Source organism: Medicago sativa, chromosome 1 (assembly GCF_051527215.1).
Source record: "Medicago sativa cultivar Bolivia chromosome 1, Bolivia_mono, whole genome shotgun sequence".
NCBI lineage: Eukaryota > Viridiplantae > Streptophyta > Magnoliopsida > Fabales > Fabaceae > Medicago > Medicago sativa.
This window is the reverse complement of record NC_140749.1, coordinates 14,823,897-14,847,939: the sequence shown is the minus strand read 5'-3', so window position 1 is coordinate 14,847,939 and position 24,043 is coordinate 14,823,897. Positions and strand designations below refer to the sequence as shown.

Genomic DNA, 24,043 nt, shown 5'->3' with positions numbered 1-24,043 from the left:
ACCGACTCATGGGATATGGTGTGTAACTAAATATTACAACCATTTGTGTTTCTTAATGTTTTTTTAAAGTTAATTTCATATTCTAATATGTTATCTTAACTTCTTTTTTTTCCAGATTTTTGGAGACGAAACTCGGTTTAGTGCTGATGAAATGACAAAAGTTCAAGAACGCCGTGCAAGTTTGATTTTGGAAAGACTTGATGTAATTTAATTATGTCAATAACTATGCTTTGAAACAATGTTTAGCTTTTGTTTAATTTTATGATATTGTAACTTTGGATTTGTTTGATATTGTAACAATGACAGGTCTGTAATGAAATTTGATCATATGATAAGTTTATGAAATTTTTGCTTATTATATTAAATTCTGCACCATAATCGTGTTATAAAAAAAATAGAGAGAGATTTTAAATAGGTTGAACAGATTTAAATTATGTTTATTAAATGGGATCAAAGAACAGACTTAAAATCTAGAATTTTTTATGCCCTTAGTTCACCCTTTTTTAAGTGGTTTTATCTTATTTAAATTAAAAGTTTTTAGATGGGTTCAACCGATTTAAATTAAACGATTTTAAATCGGGTAAAGGGGGCAGACTTAAATTCAAAGACAGTTTTTAAATCGGCCACTTATAAATCGGATGTTCACCCATTTAAAAAGTCATATTCACCCGATTTAAAAAGTGTTTTCTGCACTAGTGCATAATGGATTCATAACTTATTGGAAAGAGACGTATATATAAATATTGAAAGGATGTTAAATTTGCAAAGAAACTCGCAATTGCGGAACTTCAGTTTATTCAATGGCAACCAATGAATCTTCCTTCCATAGAAACTGTCATGCATGAAAATGTTGGAAACAAGAGATCATAACCATTTGACTATTCCACGTAAGACATTTAATTCCACCAATTCCATTACCTACCATTAGTGAAGGTTTAACAGGACGACATTTTCAAATGAAGGTGTTCGAAAATCAGGGAAAGATAATCATCTTAGATTAAGCAAAACAATTTTTCTAAATTGATTTCTTTTCTTTGAACATGCACTCAATCCTAAAATTAACCTTTTAGCTCAAACATAGCCACATGAAGGAATAAAAACAATAAAAAATTTACTTTTAAATTAGTTCAAATTATTAAAATATAGTTTTAAAAACATGAGGATTAATTAAACTTAGGAACTCAATTTTTAAAAACTGTTAATACCCCAACCCGGTATAATACAATTTATTTAACACCAAGACATGTTAATATCACAATTAGATTCAAGTAGAGTGAGCTATTAAGCTTATGATATTTTTAGGGATACTGAACAGAATGAAGAGTTAGTACATATTTGTAACATTCGAAATAGAAAACAGTATGGAAGAGTATAATTAATAAATAAGTGTTCTAGATAGTATTCTCTAATAGCGGATTAGTCATGTTTTCCCCCGAGTCGCTAGAACTAATGAACTCACCCGATGTTGTTTGGTCGAAGCTGGTTGTTTCATCTCTTGAAATTGTTTCATCTGGATACATGGTGGGCTCGGGAGGAATTTCAATGTTTTCAATATCTCCTTCAAGCATCTCCACTACTTTACTCATCGAGGGACGATCATTTGGCTTGAATTGTATACACCAAAGAGCAACCATGGTCATCTTCTTTACAATTTTCATATCCTCCTCTGAGACATTTTCCATTTCGATTTCATCCTCTTTTCTAAGTTGATCATAAATCCATAAGGGAAAATATATCTGGCTAGAATGCTCTACGTTGTTATTAAAGTTTTTTCTCTTGCTTGCCATCTCCATCAGAAGCATCCCAAAACTATAAACATCAGCCTTATAGGACGCTCCCCCAATATTCGAGTAGATCAATTCAGGAGCCATATATCCAATTGTGCCTCTTGCTGCAGTCATTGTGACAATGCTTTTGTCTATCGGGTGTAACTTTGCCAACCCAAAGTCAGATATCTTAGGGATAAAGTTCTCATCAAGTAGGATATTGTGGGGTTTGATATCAAAATGCAAAATCTTCATTTCACATCCATGATGGAGATAAGCAATTCCACGGGCTACTCCAACTGAAATATTATACATTTGGTTGTAGCTTAAATTTATACACCCTTCTTTAGAGAAAATAAATTTATCAAGAGATCCGTTGGGCATGAATTCATAAACAAGAGCACGTTTTGATCCCTCAATACAAAATCCAAGTAATTTTACCACATTCAGATGATGTATTCTTCCAATGGTCATGACTTCACTTATAAAGTCTTGCCCATTACCTTTTGACTTGCCCAAAATCTTTATTGCAACACAAGGGCCGCTACGTAGGATCCCTTTAAACACAGTGCCAAAGCCTCCTTCTCCCAACTTTTCTTTGAATCCTCTAGCCATTTTCTTAATTTCTTTGTATGAATATCCAATAGGGATGAGGTTGTTTTGTTGTTGTAGATATATTTCAATACATTCATACATTGACCAATGTCTTTTTCGCCATTTGTATATAAGAAGTACAACCAAAAATATTATCCCAAACAGAAGTCTTGCTACCCATAATGGTGGTAGAATATAGTGTCCTATGGCCAATCGTAATTTATATGGGGGATAATCTTGACTATCATACCCGTTCTTTCCTTTAATTATTTCAACCAGTCCTGTAACGTTATACCAACAAGATAAATATTTTGACCAGTCTCGTAAAGATTTTCTATGACAGAAAATTTAAAGAACTCACCTATCCAGATAAGAGTGACAGTATCTGCAGCAAAAAATTTGAATTAAGTGAATAAATTGAAGATCATAGAATCACTTATAGCTCATACTTATAATAAAAGCAGTGTTAATTTTTTTTTTTTTGAGGGAACAGTGTTAATTCATAATACTTTCATTTAATTTTATATATATATATATGGAGCATATCCAGTGAGAACCAATATCTTATATGAGAAATGAACACTTTCTATATCAGCCATCAGATTTAATTAACGCGTAAGATTTAATTATTTTCGTAAAACCTTCCTTATAATTTATATACAAAATCACAAGTTAATAAATTGAGGTACAAATTAGGCACAATTTACTCTATTCCATCATAAGTAGCACTCAGGTTTTATGCTTTCTTTGGTTTCTTGTTTGTTGCCGCCATTTCCATTCTCCAATGGTAGCGCTGCAAGCTTTTGGTCTGTTCCTTGATTTCATGTGGCTTACATTGCATTCTGATTTTTGGAATTGATAATTGTGCCTAAATTGATAATCGTGATTTTCTCGTTTCACAATTTAAATCCTATGCATGATAATTGGAACGATTATCAATGTGGTGAGGATAAAAAGATTGATAAATCTCTCCAACAAATCAAGAGCTTTTCTTTATTAAAAGACACTTATTAATTATAGTCAAGGAAAATAGTTATTGATGATTGGCATATAATAAATAAGATATGTTAGTGGAAAAAGATAGTAATAAATGTTGTATTGATATTGTAAAATGGACAAATCATTTGAGACAAAAAAAATTGGGAAGGACGACACCTATTGTGAGACGGTGAGAGTATGTGTGAAAAAAATTAGAGTGCTTATAATAGAAGACAAAAAGAGTTTTGTCAAAAATAATAAATAAAAAATAAAGAGAGTACTCCCCATGATCATATTTATAAGCAGCTATCCATTTTTTAGATTCATTAAATAACTGATGTATCTGGACTATATACAATTCAGATGCATTTGTTATTTTATGAATATGAAAAAGTAAAAGTTGCTTATAAATATTACTCAAGTGAGCAGTTCTAATGCTCTAATTACAAAGCCTCATGGTTTTAAGCATATGGGCTAACAAAACAGTTAATGAGAATCGGGGCTATGCGTGGAGTTTAATTTATATAAATTCTCATTGTACAAAAACTTTACGCAAAATCAAATCATATGTTGCTACATTAATTAATGAGTATATAATAGGAACAAGTTAAGAATTAATAGGAACAACACACAATTTGATGCATATGTAATAAACTTTAACCAATGTCTCAAGGACCCTCGTTAACCTTCTCCATAAATTAAACTTGTAATTAAATCCAAGTTACATACTCCGTCCGTCCCAAATTATAAGCAAAAAAAAAAAAAATCACACTTATTAAAAAAACTAAATCATAAGAATTTGGAATACAGTTTTTTGTGTTTTCTTTGGAAAAAGTATTATAGGAAGATGTAAAAACAATTTTCATTGGCTATTGGTTATTGAAAAAATGAAAGAGAGAGAAAATTGAATGTAATTTGCATTTAATGTTATGAGAATAAACAAAAGTTTTTCTTGGAAAAGAGATTTTTTAAAAAAACAAGATTAAAAAGGATAAAAGTTCGTCTTTTTTGCTTATATTGTGGGACAAAGAAAATGAGATTTTTTTTGCTTATATTAAGGGACGGAGGGAGTACAAGTTAAAGAATTTCACTAATAGAAAATTTATATTGGAAATTGTGTTAATTTATTGTTCAAAATTTTAAATAATAATTTTTTTTCAATAAACTCTTACCTTTAATGGAATGACATTAATGCTTAACATGTGCTATAATGTCACAAGTTAACATAACCCATAAATTAAGGGTGTTGTTAATCATTGTCCCAAGGGCATTGATTAAGAAATCTATTAATAGAAATTTTGTCTTCGAAATATAAGTTTTTACTTTTGGCTTGACAATATATTAAACCATATTTTTATACAAATTTACTAATATAAACACTTTAAAGTTTAACCAATGTCTCAAGGACCCTCGTTAACCTTCTCCATAAATTAAACTTGTAATTAAATCCAAGTTACATATTTATAACATTAGTATCTAATTTAAGGTGATAAAACTCTTACCTTTAGCATATGAAATAATGCGAGACCATCTCCCTGCATCACCAAAAAAATGATTAACGATTAATATTGAGGAAGAAAATTACAATCTCAATGAAAAGTAAGAAGACGTCTAATATGGATCTGTTTTAAATGCGAACCTTAATATTTTTACTAATACCTTAATAAAATATTATATTCATTTTTTAATATTATAAAATTTATTTTTTATTCAAAATAATAAATATAAACCTTTAGGTTCATACTAGACATGTATGAAAATTAAATGTTAAAGGGTTACTTTACCACAACTCCCGTCTGTCCAAGCCCCATATGCCAACGACATATAGCAGTCGGGATGAGAGCATTTAAGTTCCTCGGTGGAAGTGTTGAAGGAGCATCGAGTTGGATCTCTGCAACGATTTTCACAAATAAGATTCAACCACGAAATCTCAAATCCATACACAAACGCCTTATGAATGACTTCACAGGAAACTACTTGATTTTTTTGCAAACCAGGCCAAGAAGTTGGAGCAATAAAGTTGACATGACAACCAACTTGAAAGTCCTTAGCAATTAAATCACCAGCCATAGCATAAATATAATACCCTTTGGATTTGGAGTTCCAATTGCGACAGGAAGAAGTATTCACATATTTAGGGTTGTTAGTCACTTGATGGCTACAATTCAAGTATACAATATGGTTAAAAAGAGGCTCATAATAAATTTCTCGATTGGCTATGTATGGATGCCTACAATATTCATTGTACACTGGTGCATAGGTATCACAGAAATCAGATCGAGACAAGTAATAGCGAGGAAATGAAGAGCAATTATCTTGTTGAATTCCAGGATCAGCTAGCCTGATGGTGAAGTTGTTGTAGTTGATGGATTGCACATGATATTTTGCAGAATACAAATATAAAGTTGTTATATTATTTTCACAAGATAGCTCGTAACTTCTGTTCCCGCAATGAATTGGGTCATTTTTTAGTCGAAATGGGTAAGTTATGTTGGAAATTTTGCCACAAGATGATGGAGGGCAAGAGTGTTCTTGCTCAGTAGAAAGACTACTGCTGCTACCTTGGTGGAGAAGAAATATAAATAAGAACAAGAACAACATTATCACTCTCATATTATAAGCAACTGTTTTTGATTTAAAGAGTGTACAAAGGTAAAAAAATTGGACTTGAATGTTATAAGTAACCGATTGTTTTATATACAATGTAGTACTTGTAGTATTAGATTAAGAAAAAGTATTGCTTTTATTTTTAATGTTAAAAACGAAATTTACACGAAACCACGTGGTGAGAGTGCTTCTTCTTTAATCAGTCTTCATTATTTTTTGTGTTTTCATTATATGCAGACCATCATTCATATTATAGTCAACATTTACAAGAAGTAATTATAAAAAGAGAATGCCACCCTGCTCCCTTAATTAATACCGTGTGTATGTTTGAATAAGTTATGGATTGTGCTTGTATGGGTCCTAAAAACACATGTCAAGGTTACAAAAGTAGAAAAACAATATTTTGACTTTATAAAAATTGAATGCATGTTATAATTGGTCATAAATTATTACTATCTATGTTTTAAAATGGATGTGTTAAAGATTTTTAGTTTTAAACACACAAATTAAGAAATGAAATGATATTGTAAAAAGATACGACACTTTTACTAAACTAATGAAATAATGTTGCCAAAAGATATGACATTTTTACTAAACTAATCCTATTCACCGTTGGTGTATTTTCTCCCATCATAAATGAAAAGTGGAATATAAGTCTTTGAAATAATTAGTTTGTCAAAAAAAAAAAACTTTTAAATAATTCGTGCACACAATATTAATTAAATGACATATTTTTCCCATTATAAATGCAAGGTGAAATATAAGTCTTTGAAATAATTAATTAGTGGACACAATATTAAGAACTATAAATGATATTAATTTTGAAATAATTTGTTTTTTCTTTTAGATAATTGTCTTTGTTATGTCAAGTGTTAGCAAAATATGTAATGGATAACATACTTGCCTAGTAAAATAAAATAAAATAAGAGATTTAATTTATATAGTTTAAACTAAACAACATAAGTACTAGTGTATCCTTTCAAAAAAAAAAAAAAATAAGTACTAGACTATAAATTTTTCGTCAAATGATTAAACACTGTCAACGTTATTGTAAGAATTGATTATGGTAATTTTTTAAATTTGGCACAAAATTGTTGATCAAGGATGTTAGAACTCGTGACACTATTTTGGGTCAGATTTTGGAGGAGCTACTTGAAGGCTGAAGCAAAATCGTGACTCGATTAGCAACATTGTGGCTTGATTTTTTGATTAGGTTGTAGTACTGTACATTATACGAACTTTATCATGACACGATTTTGTCTGGGTCAAAACTCTATTTTTTTAATGGCAAAATACATAATAGACAAAATAAAATGAGTCACAAATACAAACGATTAGGATTCACAGAAAAACCGCTGAACGAAATCGAAAAAAAGAACCAACAACACCCAAACAACACCAAATGAAAAAGAGAACACCAACACCCAAAACCGAGATAGGAGAAGCACTCCACCCCTGCTAATAGGCAAGCAAGGAACCGCCCCTCCAAAAACCAGAGCCCATCCCCCAGGGAGGAACCAAGCCAAATACCCCAAGAGCAGGTACAGGGAACAAACAAACTCTGAACCCCTGCTCAAAGCCACCCAAACAAAAACCTCCCCAGAAACCGATCCGTCTCAACAGATCGATGGTTCCACCACCCACTCATAGTGGGAACAAGAATGACCAGAGTGACTCCCAAAAAACCAGTACCAAGAGGTAAATTGAATTTTATCAACCAATTGCTCTACATCCAAGGTCTTACCAGAGAACACCAGATCATTACGAGCAGACCAAATGGACTACACCACCGAATGCCAGATCAACAAGAAACCACTCCTCATAGACTCTCTCCTAGAAAAAATACAACAACCCTAAAAAAGACTCACCAAATCACTAGGAAGGACCAACATACTCCCAACCTAGCCATCAAAAATATCATACCAAACCCTCGACGCAACCCCACAAGTAACAAAAAGATGACTAAAAGTCTCGACCTCCGCACCACAAAACACACACAAAGAAACATCTTGATCTCTCAGCACACCACGTCTCAAGAGGTTTATTCTAGTTGGGATCCTATTAAGGAGAAGTTGCCAGAATAAGACATGCACCTTAGACGGAGCCCAACTCTTCCAGACCATAGCCAGGATATGAGAGAGATGAGCCGCTCAGCTACCTGCTCCTAAATGAACGTCAGAGAGATGACTGTACGCAGTTTTAACCGAATAAGAAGCTTCAAGAGAGAGGTCTCGTTAATGAGTGAAGCTCTCACTAAAGAAACCTAACCTTGTTTAAAATGATGATGTAACATTCAAATTGATTAATGAGTGCTTTGGCTAAAATAGGAAAGGGTAGCACTTTTTTTTAATTGGATTGGAAATAAAAGATTGTAGCATAATTTCTGAAATGTCCAAAAAATGAGTTAGATGTCACAATTTATAGGTAATTTTTTTGGTAGTGAATTTAAATGTAATTTAAAAACGTGAATTTAGTGACAATTGTTTTTCTTAATTATTTATTAGGCTCAAATTAGTATATTATAATTATTCTCATTTTAATTTAGATGATGTAAAAATAATAATAATAAATTTAAATAATTAAATATTGACAAATACTTATTCTTTATTTGAATTGTAAGTTCAATTGCTTTTTAAGCGATTTATTTATAGAGAAACAACTTGAATAAAATTGAGTCCACGAAAACTATAATTAGTTATAAATTAATCTCATTTTCATTTCAATGATATTGAAAACCATAAATTAAACTAATTCTTTAGTTTTGCTTATCAATTTGGTAGTAAAGTGCTAAAGTGTGCATATGGATGGAATGGGCGAGGAAAAGTTAATTTTCTTTTGTTGTGACCGGGGTTTGAACCTCAGACCTTGCATATATTATATATTATCCATAACAACTGAGTTAAGCTCACAGGGACAGAGGAAAAGTTAATTTAACTTGTTAGAGTGCGCGTTTGGTTTATTCTGAATATGAAAAATAATTAAAAGTTATATCAGCAAAAGTGCATTCCAATTAACCTTTGTTTTTCTTTTAATTTTTTGATAAGAAAATCATCTGTATTGTTTGATCTGTATACACATATCAAGTTTAAGATATTGGATAAAATATAAGCTTGATCTGTACACACAGCATAATCGTAAAGTGGAGTGCTCTATTTTTGACCGAATAGGCTATTGTAATCAGTATTTTAAGATTATTTAATATTATATGTTTGATCTGTAAGCTATGTGGGGTGATCTTCTTTTGACTCTTTATTTTGTTTTAAGCTATGATCTTCTTTTGACTTAATGGGTGAACTATTGTCACTTTATAATCTTTATTTTTGATTCGTACGTACACATTGATAAACAAATGGTGCCAAATTTATGTTTTACTATATAAACCTAATGACATCTTTTATATGTCATGCTAGTGTTGTGGCAGGCGTGCTCTCCTGTAAATGTATTCTAAATTAGAGTTGCTTTCCATATCATATCATGTGCTAGTTTGCTCTCTCTCGGTAAAAGTTTGCTTATAAGAAATTTACCGAAGGGAGGGGTCCATGTGGTGGATATAGTAAAAATTTGTGATGGTGTTGGTTCAGCGGTGGGTATTTGGTTTCCTGACAATTTATGTTTAAAAGTTGAAAATGGATCAAGTACATTATTTTCGAGTGATAGGTGGGTAGTGAGGTCCCTCTTCAGGTTCGTTTTTGTCACTTGTTTGATTTATCAGAAAATAAATCATTAACAGTGGTGCAAATGTTGGAGATGGGGTGGGATAAAAGTGGGGAGACTTGGAAGTGGAGAAGGAGTTTACGGACTTGGGAGGAGGAATTGTTAGTAGAGTGTAGGTTGTTATGATTGACTGTTGTGCTGCAGGTTAACGTGGATGATATATGTCTGCTTTTGGATACCTGATCCGGTAGTAGGATATACAGTTAGAGGGGATTATCGCACGCTTACAGATGAGACGACCTTCATTCACACTGCTCCAACGGTACCTGCGGCTCTCCTTTCGATGAAACAGGTTCCTCTAAAGGTATCCATCTTTGGTTGGCGCCTTTTTCGGAATAGATTACCTACGAAGGTTAATTTATTTCAAAGGGGGATTATTCAGCATGACGCTCAGCCGTGTGTTACTGGTTGTGGGATGATCGAGTGAGATGTTCATTTATTCAAAATATATTAACTGAGAAAAGTCCTGACCCAAAATATATCCCATTATTCTATAAGGGATTCACTACATTGTTGCAAAAACTCAAAAGTGCAAAAGCATCAAACAATGTCAAAAAGAGGTAAAAATATCAAAAGGTGGACAACCCAATACAAGCAGACAGATTTCTCCACCATGGGTGAAAATCATAAAAAATGGTATGCCTAAAAGTCGTTAGCCACCACCAAGAGTGCAATTTAATCCTATCAAGCATCTAGACATGACGAGGGGTGGGGACGTGTTTTTATCTTCTATGCTTCAGATTCACATATACTTATTCGTTTCCTTATCCATACTCAATGGGGATGAGAAATTGAATTGCAACCCCTTCTCCAACGGGTTCAGATATCCCAACCAAATCTACGTACATGAAGTGAATCACTTTTTTTATTAAAAAAGAAGTTTTTCCCGGTGCATTATCTAGCAATATGCTCTCTTTAACATTTCCTTGACCGAATGATTTGATTGCTCCTTTAAATATCTATGACAATCTTTATAACAATACAATTATCAAACCAAATAACATAGCATATACCAAATGAAAGGAGTAATAAAGGGGTATTAAAAAAAAGTTTACATTATGGGATGTGTTTGGATATGGATTCATAGTGGGTATACATATCCCCGTTACCCGTCCTGTATCCGTATTTTGAAATCGGGGAAAACCCAAATCCATACTCAAACTCATCAAATTGGGGTGTGATTGATTAGATACTCGTGGGTATGGGTTTTGTCAACATGCCTACAAGCATCCGAGCCAGAGGAATCTCTTTATGTTGAAAATTATGAGAGTTGTGTTTTTTACAAATTGTACTGATCCAGATGGTAACCAGCCAAATCACTTGGAGACAATGTCGAGTATCCCTTATAAACAAATTATCACCCTGAACTGCTTAGCATGCAAACAAATACCAAATGGTAAAGCAATGTAAACCCTAGCCAATGCAGAATGAACCTCCATATGTTGTGGAAGACATCACACTCAAGAAAGATATGATTGATTTATTCCACCTTCCACTACACAACAAAGACCCATGTTGTAAACTGCCACGTTGAACCACATTATCTTTTGTTGGAATTATTTTGATCAACAGTCGCCACACGTAAAGTAAAACTCTTAAGGGAACCACTTTGTTCCAAATGATATTTGTAAAGGGCGCCTGAGATTCAAGGTCGTCATGCGACAACAATGCTATCTAACAAAGAGCACCACTCGACGGACTGCTCCTCCTCCCAAGAAAATAAACCCCTTGTTCCAAATGTAACTTTTTTTTAGTGAAACAATAATGTAACTTAAATTGTAAGATTATTTATACTTTATAAAAAAATTGGACCGCATGGTCAATTGCCATATTTTTTATTTTCACACGGATCACGAGCATAATGCACTTTTTATAAAGGAGCGCATAGTTTGGTTTTTTCTTATCATTCCACTTTCTTTTGTTGAACAAATCAAATCTTGCATATTTTAGGATGGCAGTAGCACAAACCGCTTTGATTATGCTACTTATTCTTCTGAATCACATACTTATCAATGGCAGCAGCTATCACGATGAGTGGACAGAATTGTCTTGTGCACCTAACGAACCGATTATTCGATTCCCCTTCCAACTTGTTAAGGAATCATCACAAGATCAATGCGTTTATCCTGAGTTTTGCCTGTACTGTACTCAAAATAACAGAACCATGATCGTGCTTTCTTCCAATTCAGGTCCAATCAAATTCTTTGTTACTCAAATTACATACGAAGATCTAAATATTTATATTTCGGACCCAGATAATTGCTTTCCAAAAATGTTTCTGGAACGGAAACTTAACAATTCATCATTTCTACCTAATTACCGATTTGCTGGAGAATCTGAATCAACAATAGCGTTTTTCAACTGCTCTTCCTTTAAGAAACGACATTTGAGAAACCAAGATCAGATAAATGAAGATTCACAAGATATGATCACTTGTCCAATTTACGCTTCTAATTCCTATGAAAGTGTCGTCGCGTTGGACCTTGCATTGTGTACCAAGATGTTTGAAGTCAGCGCAACTATCGATGCAAATCGCCTGTCGACTAATTTCCTCTATTTGAGTTGGCCCAAAACAAATTGTGCTGTGTGTGAAGCGAAAGGCATGAAATGTAGATGGAACACCAACAGCACCAAACGTGACATTGAATGTTTTAACCGCAAAAGAATACGGAAAATTATCCATATTCCGAACTCTCTTATTTTCTCTAGTACAGGTATGATAAGACGAAATTAGCAAACTACTTTTTGTTTCTTCTTCTTCTGTTTTACTGTCGGAAAGGAAATTCTAACTATTAATATGCTACTGCAGGTTCAATTATATTGGGGTTGGTCATCATTGCAATTACTAAGATTTATCTACATTTTAGGGGAAAAAAAGAAGATCAAGTTAGAATCGATAAGTTTTTAGATGATTTTAGAGCACAAAAGCCTTCTAGATTTTCCTACGCTGATATAAAAAGAATCACAGGTGGGTTTAAGGAGAAGTTGGGAGAAGGAGCTCATGGAACAGTGTTTAAGGGAAAACTCTCTAGTGAGATTCTGGTGGCTGTAAAGATCCTCAACAATACACAGGGAGAAGGAAAAGAGTTCATCACTGAAGTGGAAATTATGGGCAAAATTCACCATATTAACGTGGTTCGTTTGCTAGGCTTCAGCGCAGAAGGAATGCACCGCGCTCTTGTATACAATTTTTTTCCAAAAGGTTCACTACAAAGCTTCATATTTCCACCGGATAACAAGGATAATTTTATGGGGTGGGAAAAGCTACAACAAATTAGTATTGGTATAGCAAAAGGAATCGAGTATCTTCATGAGGGTTGTAGCCATCCAATCCTGCACTTTGACATTAACCCTCACAATGTTTTGCTAGATGACACCTTCACTCCAAAAATTTCAGACTTTGGACTTGCCACATTATGTTCAAAGAATGTTAGTGTTGTGTCCATGACTGCTGCTAGGGGAACCTTGGGATATATGGCGCCTGAAGTTTTGTCACGAAATTTCGGAAATGTTTCTCTTAAGTCTGATATTTACAGTTATGGGATGCTGTTGCTAGAGATGGTTGGTGGAAGGAAGAATGTAGAATCGTCATCTGCAGAAAATTTCCATATTTTATACCCAGAATGGATTCATAATTTATTGGAAGGAGACATACATATAAATATTGAAGATGAAGCTGGCAATGTTAAAATTGCAAAAAAACTCGCAATTGTCGGACTTTGGTGCATTCAGTGGCAGCCAACGAACCGTCCATCCATAAAGAATGTTGGAAACAGAAGATGATAACCAATTAACTTTTCCACCTAATCCTTTTCATTCCACAACTTCCATTACCACCAGGGAAGGCTCTTTAACAAGACGACCTTTTCAAATGGAAGTGATTCAAGAATAAGGGAAGATTATCATGTTTGATTCGTTTGATGTAATCCTCTATCCTTTTGGGGAAAAGTAGCATTAGTATTCTTCTAGTAGTATTCAAATGTTATTTTGTAAATACTTTTATATATTTTGAGGAAAATTATTTTTATTCATTTTGAAAAGAAAAAATATGTCTACACTTTCTTTCTGTCTCACTGTTATATTACACTCTCCTCACTAATTGTCTCTCTCTCTCTCTCTCTCTCTCTCTCTCTCTCTCTCTCTCTCTCTCTCTCTCATTATATATCTATACCATATAATACTCAAAAATCACAGTAACTTTCCAACACGAAAGTTAGAGGTCATATTTTTCCGATTAGAAGTGATAAATTGAAAATGTAAAGCACAAATAAGAACACACACTACTCGAAATTCTTGTTTTTCCTGAGGAAAAATATCTGCCGGAACTCCTGAGGATTTTGTTGCAATTTTCAATACTAAAAGTAGTTTTCTGTAGATCTTGTTAGTGCAGGAACATCTGCAGATAACTATTACTTTTGCCGAGCTTTTCCTGCGAAAGAATTTTAGAATTTTCTTTCTAGTTGTCTTGCGGATTTATTTACGGAACTTCTCACTTTAATGAATCCTTAGAAAATTCAGCAGATATTTCAATGGAATGGGTAGCTTATGTTTGATAGTTTGCCACAAGATGAAGGTGGACTAGCCTGCAGGCACCTTGATGTAGTAGATGCAAAGGACTGCTATTTTGTTAAATCAGTCTACATAATACCTTTTTTGTTTTTTTTCAAGGGTTCATAATTCCTTTTCTTTTGTGAGCATCTACATAATAGCATTGTATTAGCTAATTAAATAATTTTGAATTAATGGTTAATAATTTAATAAAATATTTGATTGATCTATATACACACTTTATTTTTGGATCATATAGACACTTATCAACCTAATACCATTACATAGTATCAATTAAGTAATTTTTATTAGTGGATTACCGAACCTTTAAAATATATGGTTTGGTCTGAACACACATAATTTTTTGAAAGGGGTCAGTTCACACACGCAGATTCAATCAAAAAAGATAGAATAAAATATACCATGCTTGATATGTGTACACACAGTACACACTCTCCAAACAAATGGAGTACTCGGTTTTTGACTGCATGCTCACACAAATGTCCAGATTAAGATTATTTATCCAATATATGCGTGATCTGTAAGAATGAAAGGGTGGTCCTTTTTTGACCGCATCGATTATGTTACCTTTAAAAAATATATTCTTCATCCCTAATGCCACTATGTTATTGTACTCCCTCCGTCCCATATTACTTGACCTATTTAGAATATTTGCACTATTCATGTAACATGCTTTGACTCTATTTTTCTACTAATATATAAAAACAAAATATAACATATAAGATGTTGTTAGATTCGTCTCGATTAATATTTTCAAAATATCAAATTTTCGTAATTTTTTCTACTAGATTATTAAAGAAATTTAAGTTTAAAATTGTGCATTGACATACGTGACAGAGTCAACTAGGTCAAGTAATATGGGACGGAGGGAGTAATAATTTAGGTCACTGTACACACGCAGCCCATTAACAACTTGCATTTGTTTTATTCCTTAAAAAAAAAAAAAAACTTGTATTTGTTTTATCTTTTGTCAATCTCTATAGATTAGATTGTATGTATATCTTTTTACTTTTGAAAATAACTCGGACCGTATGGGCAATTTTTATATTTTTATATTTTCACACGGACCACAAGCTCAGCATATACACTTCTTATCACTTTCGTTTCTTAAACAAATTAAGTGTCACTTTATTTTAGATTTATTAAAAATCACTTTTAATAAGAACTGACTCAAAATTGATTATTGAAGATTCGACAGAAATCACAACATGATTTGGTGTGATTGTGACACGATTTGATTCAAGTTTTGGGAGTTTTGTTTCGACGAAGATCGGGGCACGATGAGATGAAATTGGGACACGATTTTATGGATAACGGTCAATTCGTACTGTGTATAAACTGCAAATTGTGGCACGATGTGTAAAAATCGGGGAACGGTTTTCTCAGTATCTGAGCACTATTTTAGGCTTCATTCTTCATGTTTTGTGTGGGCTTCAAGAGAGAGAAACTTGAAAAATCAAAGGAGGTTACTTTAAGGTTGAATGTCTTTGACGAGTTTCTCTTGGATTGGGAAACATTGTAAACACCTTAGGTGAGTGTAATCATTTAATCTCTTGTTCTTGGGAAGAGATTAGGAAAAAGGGTAGAATTTCTTCTTTATTAACCACTATGTCTTCCATCACCACTAAAAAAGCAAATATTAGTGAGGGAATTTTAGAGATGGAAAACCTGAAAATCCCTCTCTAATTCCGTCACTAAAGTCTGTGACCAAAAAGTTTGTGAAGGATCTTATTTTTTCTGTCACTAATTTCCCTCCCTAATTTTGCTTTTTTAGTAGTGCATCTTAAATTCCATAGCCTCTTGCTTGAGCGTATGAGCTGCCAACTATTCTTTTATCTTACACTTGAAAACTTTCAAAGCTGGGTACAAACAAATCTTCAGGTTTCAGATTTGGAAGATCAAAGAATGTAGGCAGAGACTTATTGGAAGGAGACATACATATAAATATTGAAGATGAAGGTGGTGTCAAAATTGCAAAGAAACTCGCAATCGTCGGACTTTGGTGAATTCAGTGGCAGCCAATGAACCGTCCTTCCATAAAAACCGTCATACAAATGCTGGAAATAGAAGATGATAACTAATTAACTTTTCCACCTAATCCTTTTCATTCCACAATTTCTATTACCACTAGTGAAGGCTCTTTGCCTAGACGTCCTCTCAAAATGGAAGTGATTCAAGAATAAGGGAAATATCATTTTCGATTAATTTGGTTTAATCCCTATTAATAGCATCATTAGTATTTTAAATATTGTTAGTAGTATGCTGCAATGTTGTTTTTTTAAAATATTTTTGTCCATTTTAAGGAAGATTTTTGTTGCATACTTAATTTCTCACTACATTTATATTCTATTACTCTCTTTATGATCTTATCTTTCTTTTCACCGTTTGTCATAAAATACACTAAAATAATTATATATTCCTACCCAACGGGTTTGACATGGACAAATTGAAAATGTGAACTATGATGAACGAAAACATAAGAAACAGATAAAATTATGTTTTCAAAAACATTTTGGAAATTACATTTTTAGATGATAAGATAGAAGTTATAAAAAAAGAGAATAAGACAGAAATGGTTTTATCTACTAAATGTATTCGAATGGAAAGGGAAAAATCGTAATCAAAATCGATAGATTTTTCTCATCTACTTTTGTAGAATCTATATAAGATATCATAAAATCACTATTAAAATAAAAATAATCCTAAATATATATTATAAATTGTATATAGTCATAAATGACTTAATTTAAATTCCGCAAAATACTTGTACATAAATGACAAAAAAATGGACAAAATTTTGTATGGTTTCCCGATTTTGTGCAATTTTACTAGGATTTTGTTTGTTTTAGAATTCTGCTATAGATTTGAGTCGTTGAATGTAAATGAAGTAGCGAAATCCTGGATTTTAAGATTTAAGGATTTTGATAACAATGGTGATATGGGTTAAGGTCAAGGATAATGTCTGGTGAGATATGGTGAATTGATGTAACATTATATATCTTTTGACCATGTCATCATTATCTCTTGCTTGTGTACATATGAGGCAGATAAATTCTTAATAACTGTCTAAAGTCATTATAGGTAATTTGAGTCATAGAATATTTACACTATTATCTATTTTTTCAACCAACTTCATTCAAAAGTGATTATAGACCATTTAACATTGATGTGGTAGTCCTTAGAGTGTCTATGACATCAGACATGATTCCTTAAGTATATTTTCTTCTTCTAGTGTTTGCATTTAATTAAGTCTAATTTTACTGATAAATATTTGATCAACAACATTATAAATCAAGTAATCGATCAGTTTTATTTCAAATCAAAATTGTATAATACACTTATTAACCATATTTTTAAGAACAGTGAATTTTGATCTTTCCCCTTCCAATATATGCTGACACACATTCAATATGTAATACAATATATGATTGTTCTGTGACTGTAATGGGGTTATTTTTTTGTCCTCATCGATTATTGTAGCTTTATAAAATATATTCTTGATCCCTAATGCCACCATGGTATTGTAATAATCTTGATCACTTTACCCATGTGTACATATTAAATAGTATGTCTTTACTTTTTTTTTTTTTTGAATAAAATAGTATGTCTTATACTTTTAAAAGTAATCTGGACCGCAAACCATATGACCATATGATAATTATTTTTTACTTCCACATGGATCACAAAGGTCAATATATCATTCTTTTTTTTTGAGGTGCGTTTATATTTTATTTTTTCTTTAAGGAGCGTTTAGATTGTATATCTTTACTTTTGAAAATAATTTGGACCATATGGTCAATTTTTATATTTTATATTCTCACATTGACCACAAGCTCAATATATCTTTCTTATCACTTTCTTTTTCTTAATAAAAACGGTAGGAAAAATTAGACATAGAATTATTATAAAGTAATAAAACAAAGAGATAGATTAACGCAAATATATATATATATATATATATATATATATATATATATATTAAATAAAGAATAGAAAACTTATCGATTATTTACTGAGGCGTGCAAAATGCACTGGGCTTAAGAGTATTTCGCCACCACGGATGAATCACCCGATGTGGTTGGTCTCATAGCTAGTACTCTCCAGGATACAACAGTCACATCTTGCTAGCACCGCACGTGAATTAGCAACGTCTCAGAAACTACTCTTGGATGCTCATGAGAACTTAGTATATATTTGTTATTTGATATTAGAGACCAAAATTGAAAAGAAGGGATGAAAGCAACTAATATGTTTGTTCTCACATGCACTCGTTCTATCCCCTTTTCTTTGTGCTGCAAACCCACTTATATAATATATACACATGTATTCATTCTAGTGTAGGCGGACAATAGAAACTGAAAGTATTAGAAATAATGGAGAGTAAAAGATATTTAGTAAGCACGAAACGGTTATTCCCATTAAATTAGGAATTGGAAAAAACGTGTATGACCTATTCAAAGAATAATTAATATATATAACTTTAAAATAAATAATTAATCAATCAAAAAATTCCTACAATCCCCCACAATTATTTATTTTAAAGTTTTAGGTGTTCCCAAGAGCGTGAAAAATCAATGCATAAGCACTAGTGTCTTTTGGACTATGAACTAGCACATGGAGCAAATGAAATTTGACCCACTAGAATGTCGGTGAGATTATAACCTCTATGAACCTCATTCCGTATGTGAATCAGTGACCTCATCACTCACACTGATCTCTCGTCCAAAGTTGTTCAACGCGGTGTTGTGCATTTTGGCCTTGCACCTATGCCTGGATTTCATGAGTGGCTCTAGAAAGTTTGCCCAAGCTTTCATAGAGGCGGCCCCACCTCCAACACTCATATAGGTAAATCTATCAAGTGTACACCACAGTCAAGCACACCACTCAAATGTATGAGCTATAGATTTATTAAGAGTTTATAAAGTCAACCTACAACGCTGTAGTATACATTATCCTACACCATAGGGATGAACTCTAAAAAATAAGTTGGATAGTGTCTCATCAAATTGATAAGCAGCTTGTTTTTACCCATATGAACATAGCCTTGCGAATTTTCACAATCTATGTTGGGTTACCATCACTCTCAATTTTTGTAATGGACATAATCTATCCCCCTTCGATGTATATATATTTCTCACTATACAGTTGTATTACAAATAATACATTGACCAAGACGTCTCTCAGTCAGTATCTCATATATATTATCAGATAATCATCCATGATATATTATCATAGGTTTGCTTAAATAAATTCTAAGCCACAACACCCCCACATCGGAGGAAATTAAATCTACATTTAGATTTATTATACAGGTCTACTTGAAAATACTTTCAAGCGACAACACCCCCGCATTGGGTAAATATAAACTCACGTGTGAATTTTTAGTCAGGTCTACTTGAATTATTCTTCAAGTGATAACACCCCCACATTGAGGAAAATAAATCTACACAATTTTATATTTTCACATCATCGTATTATTACTACAATGGATACTTTAAATATATCAAACATCATTGTATTATTTTAATACAATGGATAATCCACAATATATGTCACCAATATCTAAGGTGTATCTGAGTACATGCATCACATGAGTTTAGCAAGTGTCACAAAATATTCAGGTCTGTTTAAATTAATTTTAAACGACAACATCTATATTGCAGTTGTTTCACTCATGCATGTCATATATGTATCTCCATCAGTTTCTCTATTTTTTCTTCTTAATACAATTAAATGATATTTCACAATAAAATAGCATTCTCAAACCACGGTATTAATATATACACAACACAAATTTTTACGATATGAATAATATATGCCCCCACAGTGAAATACATTTCATAAAAATTAAAGTGGACATCAATTTAATTTATACCCACAAAAATTCAGGTTTTTTCAAACATATCTTAACCCTACACATTTAACTCTATCAAGTATTGTGAGTAAATAAAATTGAAACCGTTAAAAGAATATCAAATGGACAAAAAATAATCACAATAGTATTCAACCACCCAACATATACATGCACACACCAGTGACCAATTTTTATATAGATATAGTAAATGAAAGAAAATATTTACCTCAAACTATACGATCCTCAAGTACAATTATATGTTACACTTCATTACAATCGTTAAAGTACATATAATATATTTAGAGTTATTTACTTTCAATGATACATCATATTTTCAAACTTGATAATACTAGTATTCATTTGAGTATTATAACAGTGCAATGTAGAGGCTAGCTTAAGATGTTTATGCTATAATCAATTCAGTTATTATCTCAAACACACATTGATCTCTATAATCTGAGTTCTAATCACGCAAGATATCTATTTAGTAACATTTAATCGAAGATAACCAAAATTCAAGATCATTTTCACATATTCAAAGTTAGCATGTAAGCTCAAAAAACATCCAAAGCCTCAAACAGTACTAAAGTCATTAATCATTATCAAAATAGAACTCAATAGCAAATGTAGTGGCATAAAAGAAAACTACAAGTATACAATTTTAGAAAAATCGTAGAATCACTATTTTTCCAAACATATTCAATACAGTCCCGCAATTTCAAGAGATTAGAATATGTACCTTGCCTCTTGTGGATGATTTCAAGAGGGGAATAGTTTATAACTTACAAACGAGATTGATCATGCTATATTGTTGTAGATTGAATCAAATGAATTCCGACTTTGGAAGCATCTCACAACTGTGAGCATTTGCCACAATAAGCGTTTCTCGAAGCAATGGAATCGAAAATTTCATCAATACAGATCCAACATTATCAAACATGCGATTCAACATTGGCTGACAAAATCTATCAATTTTTTATCATTCTACAAACACACTAAACTAAAGTAGTTACTTGGCCTCAAAACAATTAGACGTAACAGTGATAAAAATATGTCACCTTCATTTCAATAATAAGTAAATAGTAAATCAAGAATAATTTCACAGCAACATCAAAAATAACAAATATAACAACTTACTCAATAATTGACTAATTAGATGAAAAGAGTAAAGAAACGCTGTAATTATCAACATATTCTTAAAATAATTAAGCGTGATAGAGGACAACAAAAATAATCTCAAAACAATTAACTGGAACGTAAACTATTTATATAACAATTTCTCAAACATTGATCAACTAGATGACGAAAATTAATAACAATTCTATGGCAAACGAAATAATCTTAAGATCGTAGGAAAAATTAGACATAGAATTATTATAAAGTGTTGGAACACTAGTTAATTCTAGTGAGAAAATTGGAAAGAAAAACACTATGAAAGAACTAGTGTGTAGGTGTGACTTAAAAATGTCCCACATTGGAGGGTCACCCCAACTAGTAAGTGTTTATATATGGGTCGTGGGTCGTGGATTAAAAAAAATGATATATATAAATTTTTGTTACTTGAAAATGTTAAATTAATTAATTAATTAATTTAATCATTATCCGTAAGCGCTACGCGTAACAAATAAATTTGTTACGATCTAACCCGATCCAAAACGAGTATCCAGAAACTTCCGGATATATCCAATTAAGAAACAAAACGCGTTTGCTTAAGGATTAAGCAGACTTAATCCCCAAGTCACTCGTTTTTTGTTACAAACTCTCCCTATAAAAGGAGAAGTTCGCCCCACTCATTCTACACACCGAAAAGAATTTCATTGAGTTGTCGGGAATTCTTTTCTTCTCTTCTCCCTCCGACTTGTGTTAACAAGTTTCTTCTGCTTCTACTCCTTTCTGTCCCTTTCGGTTTCAAATAGAGCGGTTACGTACCGTATCGAGTGGCTTCGATCAATCGATTGAACCATATTTTAAGAGTGTTCTTAAGACCATAGTCCCTTTTTCGGTTTAATGTCCCTTCGGAATTAAGAGTGGTCTTAAGTTCATAGTCCCTTCGATAATATATGGAATATAGAGTACTATTAAGATCATAGTCCCTTTTCGTAATACTAATGTCCCGTCGGAATTAAGAATGATCTTAACAGTATATAAATTATTTTAATAATTTTCTATTTAAGGAGAAATGGTGGTATCACCATATTTGAGTGGTCGTAGAGCCATATTGATGTTTTGGAGAAGTTAGAATGGTGGTAACACCATATTTGAGTGGTCTCAGCACCATAATAGAATGGTAATAATACCATAATAATTTGAGTGGTCTCAGCACCATAATAGAATGGTAATAATACCATATTAATTTGAATGGTTTCAATATTAAAGAGTGGTCTTAGTACCATATTTGAAGGTGTAATTCTCGAACGATTTTCTACAGTGCAGTAGTTAATCGAACAGTTGTAGCTGGGCTTGTTTTATCCTGGAGGCGGCGTGGTTGATAGTCTACCTTGCACAATTTTGGGTAGTGCCACGAAACGTCTTAAAGAGAGCGACCTGGTCGTGACTCAACCTAGTAACAACTTCGGTAGATGGTAGAATTTGGAAATTCAAATTTAACAGTTTGGAAATCCAAAAACAACAATTTTAAGACGTTTCGATATGCTGTGTTTACCGGAGAAGTTACTTATTGAGCTTAAGTTGTCCCTAAATACATTAAGGATAAATCAAGCTATATATTTACATCTTTTGACTGAAATGATGAAGTGATTGTTGCTTCAATCAACAACACTAAAAATTTATTTGATGAAAACAATAATTTGTTACAAAACAAACTATTAGTTACAGAACCAAACAAGTTTTGATTGTTACAAAACATGAGAAAAACGTTTGGAGCTCATAATGCGAGTGTCGCGTATTTTTTGTTACAAAATAGTAAAATAATTTAGTTCCATTTGTTACAAAATAGTAACAAAGAATGGAAAATGATAAAGTTTTATTTTATATAAAACTTAATGTCCCTTACGTGTTATTTTAAAACAATAACAAGAATTGCCATAAAATGGCATACTGGATGTATAGACATGTTGGATGCTCTAAATATTAGAAAGAATCTGAATTTCAGATTTTATTGAATAAGACTGAGTTGACTCAGACTTAAAGAGAGACTTGTGTATCATGCACTCTTGTGGGAAAAGGTTGTGCCTTTGATGACATGTTCAAAATTAAATTCCCTTTCTATATAAGTTGGGTAATTTTAATATTTGACATATCAAAATTGATCATGAACAAGAGTTTAATTTTTGAGTAACTTGGACTTAATTCCAACGTTATATAATTAGACAATTTTATTTGTTGCAGTCAAGATATATGAACCAAAAAGTTCATATAAATCAGAATTTAGAGAATTTGAATCTCTAAACATAATAAATTATGATATGTGTTAAATTGATGACACATAAATTAGAAATGATAAAATGATATTTTTATCATATTTATTGATCACTGTGAACTTTGGAAAAATAAAATTGATATGCTTGAATGTTCAATTTTTTATAACGAAAATTGAAATTTATAGAGTACCCAAGTCTAAGAACAAAAATTCTAATTAAGAAATTTTTGAAGAAAAGACAATCCAACTTGTCTTATTTTTGAACTTGGGATTGTCTGGACTATATTTAGATCCTGAACCCCAAGAGAGTTGAACTCACTAGTAGAGCCTATGAATATGTATTCATCGGGTATGCGATAAATAACGAAACATATAGGTTTTATGACCTAAATGTTAAAGTGATCATAGAATTTAAAAATGTCGAATTCTATGTAAATATTTACCCCTTTAACTAAAGAATAGTGGGGGCACTAGTGGGGGCTCTAATGGGAGCACAACATTAGTGGGGGCAAAATAAATTCCCTTCTAAAAATTAAGAACTAGTGGGGGCACTATATCTAATCACATTCATGTAATTAGAAA

At 32.2% G+C, this 24,043-nt stretch overlaps 1 protein-coding gene and 2 pseudogenes across 1 annotated transcript; 1 reads left to right on the top strand and 2 right to left on the bottom strand.

Moving 5' to 3' along the window:
• Window positions 1-1,258: 1,258 nt before the first annotated feature.
• Window positions 1,259-2,704, bottom strand: LOC146952978 (rust resistance kinase Lr10 pseudogene; annotated as a pseudogene).
• A 2,011-nt stretch (window positions 2,705-4,715) lies between these two features.
• On the bottom strand, window positions 4,716-5,978 carry LOC146952977 (LEAF RUST 10 DISEASE-RESISTANCE LOCUS RECEPTOR-LIKE PROTEIN KINASE-like 2.1). Its single transcript, XM_085707347.1, has 2 exons — window positions 5,123-5,978; window positions 4,716-4,873 (listed from the first exon to the last, which is right to left on the bottom strand). Exons 1-2 carry the CDS (start codon window positions 5,949-5,951, stop codon window positions 4,815-4,817), a joined length of 888 nt encoding a protein of 295 aa, XP_085563473.1. The 5' UTR covers window positions 5,952-5,978; the 3' UTR covers window positions 4,716-4,814.
• A 5,591-nt stretch (window positions 5,979-11,569) lies between these two features.
• Window positions 11,570-13,729, top strand: LOC146952976 (rust resistance kinase Lr10-like; annotated as a pseudogene).
• The last annotated feature ends 10,314 nt before the right edge of the window (window positions 13,730-24,043 follow it).